The sequence below is a fragment of the Perna viridis genome, chromosome 1, assembly GCF_037379345.1.
Source record: "Perna viridis isolate PV_CMFRI_1.1 ecotype Kerala chromosome 1, ASM3737934v1, whole genome shotgun sequence".
Taxonomy (NCBI): domain Eukaryota; kingdom Metazoa; phylum Mollusca; class Bivalvia; order Mytilida; family Mytilidae; genus Perna; species Perna viridis.
This window is the reverse complement of record NC_142445.1, coordinates 35219300-35233971: the sequence shown is the minus strand read 5'-3', so window position 1 is coordinate 35233971 and position 14672 is coordinate 35219300. Positions and strand designations below refer to the sequence as shown.

The 14672-nt window shown below is 31.3% G+C and overlaps 1 protein-coding gene across 1 annotated transcript in view; it reads left to right on the top strand.

The window, feature by feature from the left end:
* Window positions 1-14672, top strand: part of LOC148628518 (uncharacterized) — a 54123-nt gene that overhangs the window by 2928 nt on the left and 36523 nt on the right. Inside the window, exons 4-17 of the mRNA XM_088588848.1 lie at window positions 1220-1392; window positions 1615-1673; window positions 2263-2351; window positions 2786-2853; window positions 3958-3998; window positions 5136-6389; window positions 7261-7898; window positions 8373-8516; window positions 10146-10242; window positions 10469-10756; window positions 11111-11188; window positions 12141-12757; window positions 13185-13352; window positions 13555-13743. Of these exons, the coding sequence (XP_088444974.1) occupies window positions 1220-1392; window positions 1615-1673; window positions 2263-2351; window positions 2786-2853; window positions 3958-3998; window positions 5136-6389; window positions 7261-7898; window positions 8373-8516; window positions 10146-10242; window positions 10469-10756; window positions 11111-11188; window positions 12141-12757; window positions 13185-13352; window positions 13555-13743 (3903 nt within the window). The remainder of the gene's footprint in view (window positions 1-1219; window positions 1393-1614; window positions 1674-2262; window positions 2352-2785; window positions 2854-3957; window positions 3999-5135; window positions 6390-7260; window positions 7899-8372; window positions 8517-10145; window positions 10243-10468; window positions 10757-11110; window positions 11189-12140; window positions 12758-13184; window positions 13353-13554; window positions 13744-14672) is intronic.

Here is a 14672-nt window from a genome sequence, read left to right as displayed (position 1 = left end):
AGTATCATTAAATTGTTTTTTTTGCCTCCCATGTTTACTACGAAATGATCATGCCATTTGCGCTGTTAAATGACGGATACATGTCCGGACATGGAACAAAAAAAATCCTGAAATTCAGAGATTGTCCTACGGAATACTGAGCACCCGCTGGGCCCACATGCCACACTTTTTATGTGCCATGCAAAATATATCCGCGCCAATGGCACAAGGGTACGGTCTAGAATGAACACTGGCTTTTTGTAACTATACATGTAGTGGTCTGACATTGTTTCAGAGCTTAAGCAGTATAGGAATTGTAACTCTTGTTGACATTTGTTGCCATGTTTTGCCTGAAATACTGTATAGCAAGTAATTTTTGTGGGTGCTAAATTTTGCAATTTACTCTATGAATAGCATCTTTGGTTTTGGTCTTTATTTTTCACTTCTCCAGATTTAATGGAATGGGAATTATTCGGAAAAAATTTCTTGACCAAAATTTGGTGAGCTTTTGTTTTTTTGCAATTTCTTAAACCTCACGAATATGGCGAATATTAGAACTTAATCAAAGTGTCATTTATGGTGATTACAGATAATATCTATGTCATCACTAATTAGGTTGTTCAATTTAATATAGTACTGATTGATGTTCAGGAATGTTTCAAAGTTAGCGTCATGAAATCATTGAAGAAAATTAAATGAAAACAAATCATTGACCCAGGAACCCAAATTTCAAAAGTTTTTAAATGCAACCACAGTATATTAAAGTCTACAAATCAATAACCTTCTGAAAGCAAATTAAAAATGTCCCAAAAGTAACAAAACTTCTTAGGAAGTAAGCAATTTCTAAGGATAGTCAAAATTGGACTGGCAAAGGCAAAATCCGGAAATGTTCAAACTTCAATTGCTCGAACTCCTGATAACTGGAACACAATTGAATGGTCCCTTGGAGGTTTGACTGTATATAAACATGCAATAACTCCTTGAATAAGAGCAGTTTTATGAAGACATGTACACACTGAGATGAAAATTTAGTTACTCGCAAGCTATTGCAACATCGAACAATTGTTTTTGGTCTAGGAAAAGTAACATTCAAAACAATTTTGATCCAGCAAATGCTGCTTCAGTCCAGTATTTCTTGGGAAGTTGGTGGAGATTCTCTGAAAAGATTTCATAAAGATTTGTCAGGATATCTCTTACTAAGAACTTTTTTTATTGTATTTTGTGGTTTGTCTATTTTTAGATGCTGATCATACGCTTGACTTACACAGATCCTCCATAGAATTCCGACAGCCTTTAACAGAAATAGAAGATGATCGTAGTGCTTCAAGTCAGCCAACACCTGTCAGTCATCGAATGACAAGAAATAGAAACAAAGCTTCTCAAAAATCAGTCACTTCATCTGTTTCTTCAAAGGTTCATAAGTTCAGTTATAAATGGGGAAAAATGAATTATATAATTGCTGTAAAAAATTTTCCCAGTTACAATATTTTTTTATTGTGCCATTAAATTTGTTATGGGTATGTAATTTTCCAATATATAACTTTTAACATAGGATGGCAGGCTGTTTTAACTTTATTTCAGCAATTAATGCATAAAACTTATAAATGAAACTTAAATGTGTATACTCTTCTTTAGGTGTCATCAATCAGTCGTAGTAACCCAGTGGCATGGGTACAGCATAAAAACATTGGCAGGTATGCTGTATTACAATAATTATATCAATAAAATGAATGTTAACTTATGAATAGGGAATTTCAAAATTTACTGTTTTGGCTGGTGTGTTATGGTATACCACTGTTGTCTGTTCACATATTGTACAATAACTCAGAAAAAACTTTAGGAGTATAGTCTTTATGAAAAAGCTCTCTTCTTTTACACCTATTTGTGTTCTCATATTCTTAATTTTCCTTTAGAGTTTTTGGACTGTAAACACCAAATACTGACTATATATGATTATTTAAACCTAGGAAAATATGTTCAAATGACAGTAATGCATGTAGTGTTTTTTTTTTTGCATTTATGGTGAAAAAAGTGGAACATAAATGTTTAACTGTAATCAGGGATGTTTTTTTTTTTCATTTAAAAGCAGATTTTTGCTATTTCAAACCTGAATTTTACCATTACAATTCTTTTTTTTTACTGTATATTTACTTCCGATTTTGCCAATTTAGTCTTCGGTTGTTGACATCATAAAATCATCCCTGTGTAATAATCCTTACTTCTTAAGTTAATAGAAAAAAAAATTTAACTTTGGATGATTTTAATTATCAATGTCTCATAAAGGAGAACTGGTAAAGACATTAAAGCAGGGAAAGACATCAGAAAAGGAGCAGATGGATTTGAAAATTTTGAAGACTATTGGTCAGAATCAGGTGGGTTATGAATTAATCTTAATGCTTTTTTTTTTTAAGTTTGGGAAATGCAGCAAATACATGTAACTCATTTATAACTTCTCCATTTTTATGCTCAGAAAATTTAGTGCATTTTGATTTGCAAAATATTAATCACCAATAAAAATTTGTTAACATGTAAAATGATCCAAATCTGACTTTACACAGAATTAAAGCAATTTTGAAATCAACACAGAAAATATCACAGTGAAATGTGATGTTCCCTTCAGATGTTTGAAACTAATGTTATTCTGTTTTATGGCGGCATCTTAGTTGATTTGATGTAATGATGTCATTAGAAGTTGTCAATATTTTTTACAGTACCAACGTAGATAATGTATTGAATATCAGACGTAAGAACAATAGATTTTACTGTTACTATGAATATTAATTTTCTTCTCCTTTTTTATATTTAGATGCTGACAGTATTATGCTATCTAGACTTGAGGAAAGATCCAGAGTATACAGTCCAATTGTTCAGCAGGTAAAATAGTCTTTTATGTTTGGAACAATGCAAATCATGTTCTTCATTTTATTTTAAAACCTTTAAATTGAAGAAAATATGCAGTTACAACTGTACTAAGCTTGCCATTGCCCTATGTGCCAACAGGCAAGGCAAGAACTAAGTAACTGTACTAAAAAGCCAATTAATATACTGGTTTGTTTTTTAATTAAAAAAATATTTAAATACTTATTAAACTGTGGATTCATTTTTATTTGTTGGATGCCACTTTTCATAGTTTTTGTTGGTAGTACGGAACCACAAAATCAAGAATCCAATGAACAATGATTTCAGTGGACTAATGCAACTTCAGCATTCTTCTCAGCATTGTTTAAGAAACCATTTCGAGCAGTCAACATTATGTCATCCCTATACTGTTTAATAAAACAACATATTCATTGTATGCTATCATTAAATAACCTTAGGGCTACCTGATTTTTATAATGACAGTGTTACCATAAAAATATCGTAAGAGTGACATTCAATTTTCCCAGCTTTTTCCATCTTTTTAGGGATAACAATTGTGGTAAAATTGGCATTTTGGAAACTAGACATTTTATCATACATTTTTTAATGGCACCTGATTTTTTCATTCACAAGAATTTGACTTACCAAACTATTACTTGTAATCAGGGAAATAAAAACAAGCAGTCTTTGACGTCTACATTTCAAACAATAAGCCCCCACTTTTAATCTGAAACAAATTTTATATAGGATATATTGGCTTGGAAGCAAAATTTCTTCAAGCCTGCTGCTAATTTTACCAGCATTGGCTGGTGGGCTGGTCCCAATTTTGAAGACTGAACAAGTCTTGATTCGCTGATGTGTTATGTAACTTAGATTCATAATTAAAATCATTTATTTTTGTTAAATGTCATTGTTTAAGTTTCTACTTCTCCCTTTAAAGGTGCTATTCATTATTAATCAAGTAGTTATCATTGTTTAAGTCATCTTACAAACAAAAGCCAACATATGAATATTTTCTTATTTTATAATTTGATTGTCTGTATAGTATATGCTTTGAAAGTATTGCATTTTACAAATTTGAAAAATATGGTACAAATTCCACAAATGTTTTCTGTTTAGAAGGAAGATGTTCAGGAAACTCAAGATTCAGAATCAACAGGGTAAGATACTAAACCCTTTTCATGCTTGCTGGGAAAGAAATTGAAATTTGTTAATACTGGAGCCAAAGGCATTTAGTTTACTTGTCATTCACGCATGAAAACTCTGAAACCCTTTGTGGAAATGATGAAAAAAAATGTATATAATCAAAAAATGACAATTTGAATTTTATTCAATGCGTAAGTATTTCTAAAAAAAGTTATTTTTAGTTATTTTAATGGAGCTTTAGCATCTTTTACACTTTAAATGCAAAAGAAACCAGTTTTTTTTCTAATTGGAAGTCATAATAAAATGAACAGTGTATAGAATAACAATCTATTCTTATATCAGAAAATTAATGGAGGTAGTGATGTCCCTTGATTGGTTCAAAAATGGAGGTAGTGATGTCCCTTGATCTGTTAAAAAATGGAGGTAGTGATGTCCCTTGATCTGTTAAAAAATGGAGGTAGTGATGTCCCTTGATCGGTTCAAAAATGGAGGTATTGATGTCCCTTGATCAGTTCAAAAATGGAGGTAGTGATGTCCCTTGATCTGTTTAAACTAGCTACCTTTTACTGTGTATTAATGTTTTAAAACGATGTGTAACCAGGTCATGAAGATTCACATTTCCTGTTCTCTGGGGAAAGTCTTGTTATAAACGGTACTTCTCATTGGGAAAGTTCTTTTTTTGTGCTGTTGATGTAGACACTGTGAGCTTGTTTTAACTAATTTTCTTCATCAGACAAATTAGAACTCAATATAAATGGAAATGTGGTTGTCATAATGTCAAGTTGTCAAAAAAAAAAAGATAATGACTACTATTATTAAAGGGCTTCACATGGGATGGTGAAATTACTTTTGGAAAGGTGAATTATGTTTTTCACTTACCCAAGGGAAAGTCAAGTTTGAAAAAATTCTTCATGGTGGTGTATCTTATCTTTGTTAGTTTGAGACAATACATGTTAGTATTCAGTTATACAATCTATAACTTTCAATGTTTTGTAACAATATATGTCTTAATTTTTATCTCTGGTCAGGTTGACTTCAATATAACAAAACTGACTGAACTTTAAACAACTTCATTAGAGGTAAAAGAGTAATAATATTTTACAATGTTGTTATGCAAATGAATACCAGTAATGTGTTTTTGTTTCTTTCAGGAAGAATGGAACCGAGTCTGTCCAGTACTCTGATGCACTCAACAATCATAATATTACAGATAAGACTAGATTAGAAAAGCTCTCAGAAGCAAGTATTGTGTCATCTGAGAAACATTTAGAAGATTCAGAAAGTGTAGAGTCACGAGAGTCTTCTGAAGAAAAAGAGGAGTATATAAAAGACTCAAAGAGTGTAAAGTCACAGGAGCTTTCTGAAGAAAATAAAAGTACTGCATTGTCTGAGGAACATGTTAAAGACTCAGAGAGTGTAAAGATACAAGAGTTGTCAGAAGAAAAAGAAAGTATGGAATCTTCTGAGGAATACAGAGAAGACTCAGAGATAGTTGAGGCAAGAGAATTGTCAGAACAAAAAGAAAGCATCTCATTTAAAGTGCATGAAGGAAACCCTGAGGATGTGGAGGCAAGAAAATTGTCAAAACAAAAAGAAAGCATTTCATCTGAAGAGCATGAAAGAGACTCAAAGAGTGTAAACTCAGAAGAGTTGTCAAAAGAAGAAGAAAGTGTTGCTTCATCTGAGGAACTTATAGAAGAACTAGACAGAGAAAAGTCATTGGAGTTATTTGAAGAAAATGAAAGTATCACTTCTTCTGAGAAACTTTTAAAAGAATCAGAGAGTGTTAAATCTCAAGAATTGTCAGGAGAAAAAGAATGTTATGCATCTTATGAAGATGAGAACTCAAGGAGTCCAAAAACAGAAAATATGAATGGAAGTGGAGATATTTCTGTGGAAGGTAAAAGGGAAGATTTGGATACTATAGAAAGTGTGTCTGAACAGGAAAATATAGGTAAAGTGCTGGAAGATGAGAACAAAACAGTAGATAAGTATGGTTTAACATCTGAGGAAGATGAAGATGTTATTGAAGATGGCAGTAGTCACAGTGAATTACAAGCTACCTCAAAAACAGATAGAGACTTTACCTCAGGAGGTGATAAGGGTGGCCATGAGGATGCAAATGATATGGTTTCTGTGTATCAAAACAGTATAAATTTACATTCTGAAAATGTTAAAACTGTATCGCCTACAATCTCACAAAAATTAGAACATGTGTTTACAACCACAACAGGAAGTAGAAGCGGAGGATTAGATACTTCTAAGGAGAATTCTTTAGAAAATTCTTTGGGGACCTCCCACTCTTCCTGTAGTGTTGTTATTAATGGGAAGGAACATGTTTCCAGTTCCTCTGAAAAAGAACAGTCTAGCACAGAACAATCTCAAATCATGGAAAAAAGAAAAAGGTATGAATATAAAAAGAAATGAAAGATTGAATATTAAGGGTATAAACATTATTTTTGTATTTGTCAGTGGAATGAATCTGTATTCAGAGACCATTGCTAAAAATTTCTGAAAAAAATATTCTTAAAAGAAATAATAAAAAAAAATTCAGAAAATATTAAACTATTGAAGTAACTATTTTCCTATACGTGTAAGTGATTTCGATACAAACTATTCTCAGTTTCATTGGTTGGTTAAAATATAAACTTTTACACAACCATATTACATGTATTGTGACTTTTAAAAAAAACAAACTATTTTTTTGTATTTTGGTGTGTGATGCAGATTTAGAATTTTTAGAAAACATTTTGTTAAAATTTTTTTACCAACAAAAAAAACATTTATACATGTACATTTGTACTTGTTCTTCTTTATCAACTAATATATTTATGTTTGTTATCAAGGTTGTTTAAATGATAGTTTACTCAACGTTTTATTTCATGTGATTTGTTTTTCTTTAATTTTATGATGAAAACTTTATGAAGTAAAATGTGTAAATTCTTACCAGGGAAAGAGGTTTCAAACTATGGTGACTGAACACCCAAAATAGTGATGTACCACTTTTTGAGTGGTTCTCAATATTTTTTTCTATAAGAGATTTTTTTTATTAATACTTATTTTTTGTATTGTGAGTGTTAAGCTCTAAAAGTGATGCACCACTATGTCGGTGTTAAAGTCATGGTATCAATCTTTCTGTACTTTAATATTTGTTCCCTATTAAAAACATTAAACATACATGTAAGATAAAAAATAAAAGCCATGCTTGTGTCATTCAGGGTTTAGTTTGAGTTCAGAGTATGAATTTGTATTAGACCATTTTTTACCTGTTTTCAGACAAAGCACCATCCAGAGGAGTTTTATTGATATTGATAATGAGGTGGATATTGTTGAAGAATTTGATGATGAACTTGATAATAGAAGAAAGTCAATGAAAAACACTTCTAGGAGAGCTTCGAGTAGTAAAACAAAAGTAAAATCTGACCAAAAAAGCAATCGAAAGTCAATCAGAAAATCTCAGTCTGAAGAATTAAATGATAGTAAATATATAGCTGCAGAGGAACAAAATTTTTCTGTTAAAACTAAAGGTCAACCAAACAGGAAGATGATGAGGAAAGAATCTGACAATGAAAATGATGTAGAAAATTTAGAAGTTACACATGCTAAAGTTGTTAGGACTAATAATAGAAGGTGTAAAAAGGGAGTAAACTCTGGTTCATCTATTAAAAACACAATCAGAACCAGAAGAAAGGGTAGAAAAAGTACTAAATCAGAATTGATTGATAATGATGGTGATGATGGTGCAGTTACTGATATTAGTAATAAATCAATCTCTAGGTCAGAAAAATTGGTTGATAAATCAGATCTTGTTGGGGAGGATAACCACCAAGAAGTAGAAGAGATCAGTGGACAAACTGTCATTGAGCAAGAAATGCAAGAAATAGTGAATGAGGAAGACTTGGCTGATTCAGAAAGTAAGCACACATTTTTCATAGATTTAAGAAACTTTCCAATGCTGTAGTATTCTCCCCAGGCCATTAATGTACTGTTCTTTTCAGCACTAGTACTTCTTAGCACTGAGCTATCAGTAATTAATTTTAGTTGAAATGCAATATGGGCACTGTGCTATAATTTTGGAGGAAGGCCAAAAGGGCTGTGCTATTTAAAAATTATGGGGCGAACACTGAATTACTACTTAAAAGAACTGTTTATTTATTATTGTTCTTTGAATTAAGGCTATAGGTTAAATTATGGTATCTTTAAATGTTAATATAAAGAGAAGACAATTGATCAAAAAAACTTTCTAAAGTGCATCCTTATGACTCAATATTTTTTAACTACTGTATTGTATTAATGGAAAACTTAATAAAAAAAATAATTAAAAAATTGGTTTTTACTTAAAATTTTCAATAGCAACCTTCAAAATACATGTATGAATTGAATTTTAGACCCTGAAGTAAATACTTCAACCCAAAATACATCAAAGGTTTCAGTGAAAAGAGATACAAAAAGAAAGCAAAGGAAAGGAAATAAGAGGAAGGGAGACAACTCTAACAATATTTCCCCACCAAAAACAAGAAGATCAAATAGAAGTAAGTAAAATATCTTTAAAGAATTGTAATCAAATTAAGTGTTTGCTACATGTATATTCTTGTATCACTACATGTTTTGGTATTCATACCCCTGGCTTTGCAGGAGGTACACTAATCTCAATGCTAATTTTATTTTCTCCTCTCTTCACAGTGGAGATTATATATAGTGGAGTCACCATTTCAAAATATGTTTGTAGTTTAATTCTTTTGTTTACATGACAGAATGTATTTAATGATTCTTAAAGGTTAAAATCATTTGAGTTATATACAGAAAAAATAAACGAAAAGTATCAAGCGCTGTTTTTATAGGCCCGTAAAAGACATACTTAAAAAGAGGGGTAATTTTCAAGTTTTCTGACAATAACTCAAAAACACTTTCATCAATTTTAATTAAAATTTGATAAATTGTTCATATCTATTGACATAAGGTCCCTTTCGATTTTTATCAATTTCAGATTTTTCATTTCCATGTTATGAATTTTTATACATAAAAAAGGGGGATTATCAAGTTATCGCACAATAACTCTAAAATATTTTCAATAACTTTTATGAAACTTTGGTGGATTGTTCATATCTATTGAAGTAAGCTCCCTTCTGATTTGTATATATGTCAAATTTTACATTTCCGTGTATGAAGTTTTACTCTTTTAAAAAAAAGCCAGAAATGGCCAAGGAAATTTACATTGTATTTGTTGAAAAAATCATTGAAAATGGACCATTTTGTTATGATGATCAACTAATAAATATAAAAGGTACTTGGTAACATTGTCAGAAAGTGTGTTTTGAACAAGACAGAAATGTATGGGTGAAAAATTGAGACAACAAACTTAATTAAACTTAAGGTAGCCTTGATAGCGCCAAATTTTTTTTTGTATTTTATTATTTACTTTTTTTTGTACGGGGGATTGGGGGAGGGTATTTGACAGGGCTCACAGTATTTCTAGTTGATCATATAAATTCATTAAAAGTACAAAAGTTTAAAGGGCAACGGGCGTATCAAACGCTTAAAGCACAGCTCTTTATTGATTTAGTGGAGACACAGTGTAGGAAAATGGTGACTCTACTGTGAAGAGTGGAGAAATTAAAATTTAGGCTGATGGTAGTTTACATGTACATAAATGTGTATAGTGAAGATAGAGTCTGCCCCTTTGTCCTTCAACAACTTTCTTTGTGCAGTTTTCTCTGCCACTACTTATCACAGCTACTTGATATTTTGACTGAAAGTTTTTTTATTAATGTAGGTATGCAATATCATGGGATTCAGTTTCAGACTGAAGTGACATCATGTTCCTGTTTCAACAATGAGTTCACATTTTGACCAAATACTATGTAGGGATTTCCTTAAGTAAACTTTGCTCACAGTTTTTCTAGTCTTCATTTGACTGTTTACTTTATTTTTCATCCCCATTTGATTGACATTGAATCACTTTTAAAAATCTAAAGACTGTTTCAATGCCAATGAAAAAAGTGAACATCAGTGGTTTCATAGGCAAAAAAGCATTAATAGAGTTTTTATTGAGCATCTTACCCTAATTGCTTCATTTCTATATAAACATACATGACAAGTACAGAAAGTCTCTTATGTTTTGTTCTTAATAGATGACTTTTAATTTTTTTTTTTTTTTCAAGATGTCAAAAGCTCTAAACGAAAAAGTACCAAAACTAGTCCAGTCAGTGAAGACCTAATGGAAGATGATGTAGAAATGAGCAACATAAAGGAAACAAAGTAAGATTAAATGTTTTCAGAATTCTCATTTATCTTATGGTCTGTATAACATGTATTAAATGGTAGATATTTACATACATCTACATAATTAAACTGTAATTTCTCTAACTTCCTCTTCAACAACATCCTCTCAAACATGCTGAAAATCTCAGCTATCCTATACACAAACAATAAGACTTATAATGTACTGCTATGTTTGGCTAAACCTTCTAACATTGATATACAGGGAGAATGAGTGTGAATCTGTCAAAGCCAAAGACTCTGAAAACTCATATCAAAATGAAGATGAAAATCTGTCCGAAGAAACTGCCGATGAGGTGATAAATGTCAACAAAACTAATATGGCAAATCAACTGAGAAATAAACCTGAAGTGAATAAGACAGGGATGCCCTTTGCAAGCACCTTTATGTCACAGACAGTTGCAAGTATGGTCATTGGAGGTAACCAGAATGGTTCAATGACTGAAGTGGAATCTTATGTCGGTGTCACACCAAGTTTTAGAACAAGGAAAAGGTTAGGACAATTTTGAAATGTGTGCATCTGTAATCATTTGTGATATTAAGTATAATAAAAGACCGTCTTGGTAAAAGAAAAATGATATGAATGAATTGTGATTGGAACTTTGGAAAGAAAACAAATAATCAAGAAATTGATCATTAAAGGGTGGTTACTGATATTAAGGTTTTACATAAGTTTATAAGAAAAGTGTTAAGTTGTTGTGAAGATGCTTGAGAACACCGAAATTAGACCCTTCCCCCCAAAAACAAAAACGAAAAACAGGATATTTTTAAGTAGAAAAAATGTAAAAATATCACAATAATACTAGTATATAACTGTTCAGCATGTTTCTGTTACCTTTTATTCAAGATTGTCATATTCTGCTGCACTACTGGAGAGAGAACAGTCAAAAAAGACGAAAAAGAAAAGCTTGTCAAAACAACAAAGGTAACAACTGACCCAGTTATTGATAACAAAGAAACCAATCATTACACCATGAAAAAATATCAGAAATACAAATTATAATACCCTCACACATCTGGGTATGTTGGAATAACCTTGTTCCTCCATCCCTGCCAAATTTTGTTGCAATAATCTTGGCTTTCAATGAACGAAATGATTTAAAATTTGGTATATGGCTTTACATGGATGGGCATATGTTGTAAGCCTTTTTGGGTCATTGGCTTCCTATTTTATGGGACTTTTTTTTGGCATTTTTCACTGTATGGAATGATAGAGAAATTTTTGTCTTAAAATCTTGGCTTCCACTGGATGGATTTATTTCAAATTTAGTATCTGGCTTCATTTAGATGGGACATAAATTTTAAATCACTTTGGTTAATGTCCAATATCAACTTCTTGTACTAGTTAGGGTATGCCTAGTAAGACAACACATGCAATATCATGTTATTTTTGTATGCATTACTTACTGTGACTGTCATTCATTTATTATTTGGATTCAAATGAAATAGACATGGCAATTTTACATGAGAAGCTTACCCAGAGAAGGTCAGTCAATTTTTTTTTTTTTTTTTCAGTTCTCCTTAATAATAAAGGATCTAATTTCCTTTTATATCATATGAAAACAAAACATATAATGAGTGGTTGCAGATATAAACTGTGTAAGACTATGTTTTAGATAAACATTGATTTTAAATTTTTATAGTTTTCCCCCTCATCACAAATTACAATTATTATTGTCATCATAAAGAGGCATATTTTCATACAATGGCTAATTTCACTTAAATTTATTGACTATTGTTGAAATTATTGATTGTAATCAAAATTCTGAATTAAAGTAATAAAATAGGCTTTGCTGTATTAAGAAAATAGCTTTGTTATTTCAAGAGTCACCTTTGAAACGCTGCATTGTTGACATTGCTATTTTTTTCTGTTTCAGGACAGAGGATGTAGCTACTGAAGAACCAAACCCTGCTGTCAACAGACAAACTTTTGTTTTCGATTCAGAGTCAGATGCCAGTTCATGCAATAACAATTTGCGACTGAGACACAGTGCCACTAATAAGCGCATTGACAGCATTAAAAAAGGTAAAAAGTCATTTGAAATCACAGGAACTTCTGATTCTGAGGCTAGCACAGAGTTTTTGTCATTGATAAAAAATGTGAACAAAAAAGATGATACAGGAAGCAAGAAATGTTCAGAAGATGACCATGAATTTGAAATTGTAGACAGTTTCTCTGATGAGAATCAATTAGTTGCTGGTGATGATGCACAAGTTTTCTTTCAAAAGTCAAGGAAAAGAAAAACAAAAGGTAAAAGTATTAAACTGTCAGATAGTGATCAAGATGTACAGCGGGAAAGTGTAGATAAAAGTTCAATTTCCAGGGCAAAGGCAGCAATAAACAAAGACATTGATGATGAATCATACAATGAAAATGACATTGAAACTGATATTGGGTCGGGAAAGAGAAGTCATAAGTCACAAGGAAAGAAAAAGAAGCATGTAGATGAAACTAGAGAAGGTCCTGGGTTAGATGCAGAGGAGTACTTTGAAGGTAAAATAACTCTACATCAGTTTAATTTCTGTTTACAAAGTTTCTGATTATGTATGATGTGAATGCTCACAAGACAATTCATCAAACTGGAAAATAATTTTGATGAATAGTCGTATGACTTACAAACATTTTGCTTTTCATTCCTATATCAAATTTGTCACTTAGTTAGTTTTCCTACTATAGAAATCAACCTATAAAACACCTGGCTAAATTTCACATTCTTAAGCCCTAGTATTATGGGACTGACAATACAAACAAAAGAGGGTGCAATTTGATCAAGTCTGCATGATGCAAAATATTTTTTTCAACTAAACTATGAAACAAACACATGCCAAAATCAGAAAAATAATTTCTTGAAAAGTATATGTGTCTCTGACAGACCTCTGTAGGCAGGGTTTAAATTTTTTACTCTTTTTTTTTTTGATAGATGGCCATGTTTATGAGGAACAATTAGTAGATCAATCAGTGGATAACAGTTACGAAGAGGAGGAAAAAACAAATAAGTACAAAAAAGCAACCAAAAAAGGAAAGAAATCCAGTAGAATTTCTCACCCAACAACTAAGAGAGTAACACGAGGAAGAAGACAAAGTCATAGTATGTGCTAAATATTATACTCAAAAAGAGAAGAAATTAAATAATATGAACAACCAGAAAATTTTAGCAATTGTTTTTATTGGCTTTGTACATGCTTGTTTATTTTGTTCGATGTGATCAATAGGAGTTATCAACATTTGCTCTTTAATATAGATGTGATTGATCGGTTTTAAATTTTGGTTTTTCACTTTTGATTTTAAAGAACTTCAAAAAGTGGAACCAGCAGCCACTGAAAAAGAACCAAAACTGATAGTCAGTGAAGATGTACATGAAGAAAGTGAAGGTGTAAACCATTTTAGACAGATTTTAAAAGAAGAAACTGAGAAACTAGATAGTCTATGTCATAAATGGGAGGACGTTAATGCTGAAACAGCTGATTTGTCAGAAGATGGTAAAGACTATTAATTATTATATTTTTCCTGGTTTGAATAACACCTGGCCAATGTATGCTTTTAACCGAATATCTGATCTAGGTGCCACAAACCATGATATATACTTTTAACTGTACTCATTTATGTATGTTTGATATATATAGCAAAGAAGACAACATTTTACACTCCTAAGAAATAGATTTATTCAGATTGACATGTTTCAGCCCAAGACAGGTGTCATCAGGACCATGTATAATAAATGGTAACTTAGATATAGATTTCATGATACTGTGAATATTTTGAGATTTTAGTACTCTTTGTTTATTGACATGCCAATAAGATTGCAGGCTTTCTTTTCTAGTACTTATTTATAGAATTATGATTCTTTTACGGTTTTATTAGTAAGTACTAAATATTTAAGTTGGTAATGACAATTCTTTTTATGATTTTTTTCTCTCTAAGATAAAACCTCTTAACTTACTAAAATATCTTCGAATGAGTTGTTAGAGTATCATAAACTTTCTGTTTTATTCTTTGTGATTTTAATTTTGAACCAAAATTGGAATGAATGAGAAAAGGGCCGTATCAAATCAATCCACAAGGCTTTTCTGGAATTTAACTATTTGCTACTATGAAAAAAACTATTTTTTTTATTTAAAAAGAATTATTTATTTCAATATTTATTGAAGTTACCAAAACAAACAGGTATACTCATTATTATAAGTGGTAAGGAATGTTAGCGATGCAGCCGTCAGAAATGAGTACGACTTATATGCAGGTCAAGGCTAGGTTCCAGAAATTTTTGGCTGAAGAGGGGGGTCTAATAGGCGGATCCACTTATACTCGGGTATATACGGTAAAGTAAATGCAACACGAAGTGTGATTCTGAATTCAGCAGTGAAAAAATGGGTGAAAAAAGTACCTCAATTGAAGTTACTCAATTGTTTGA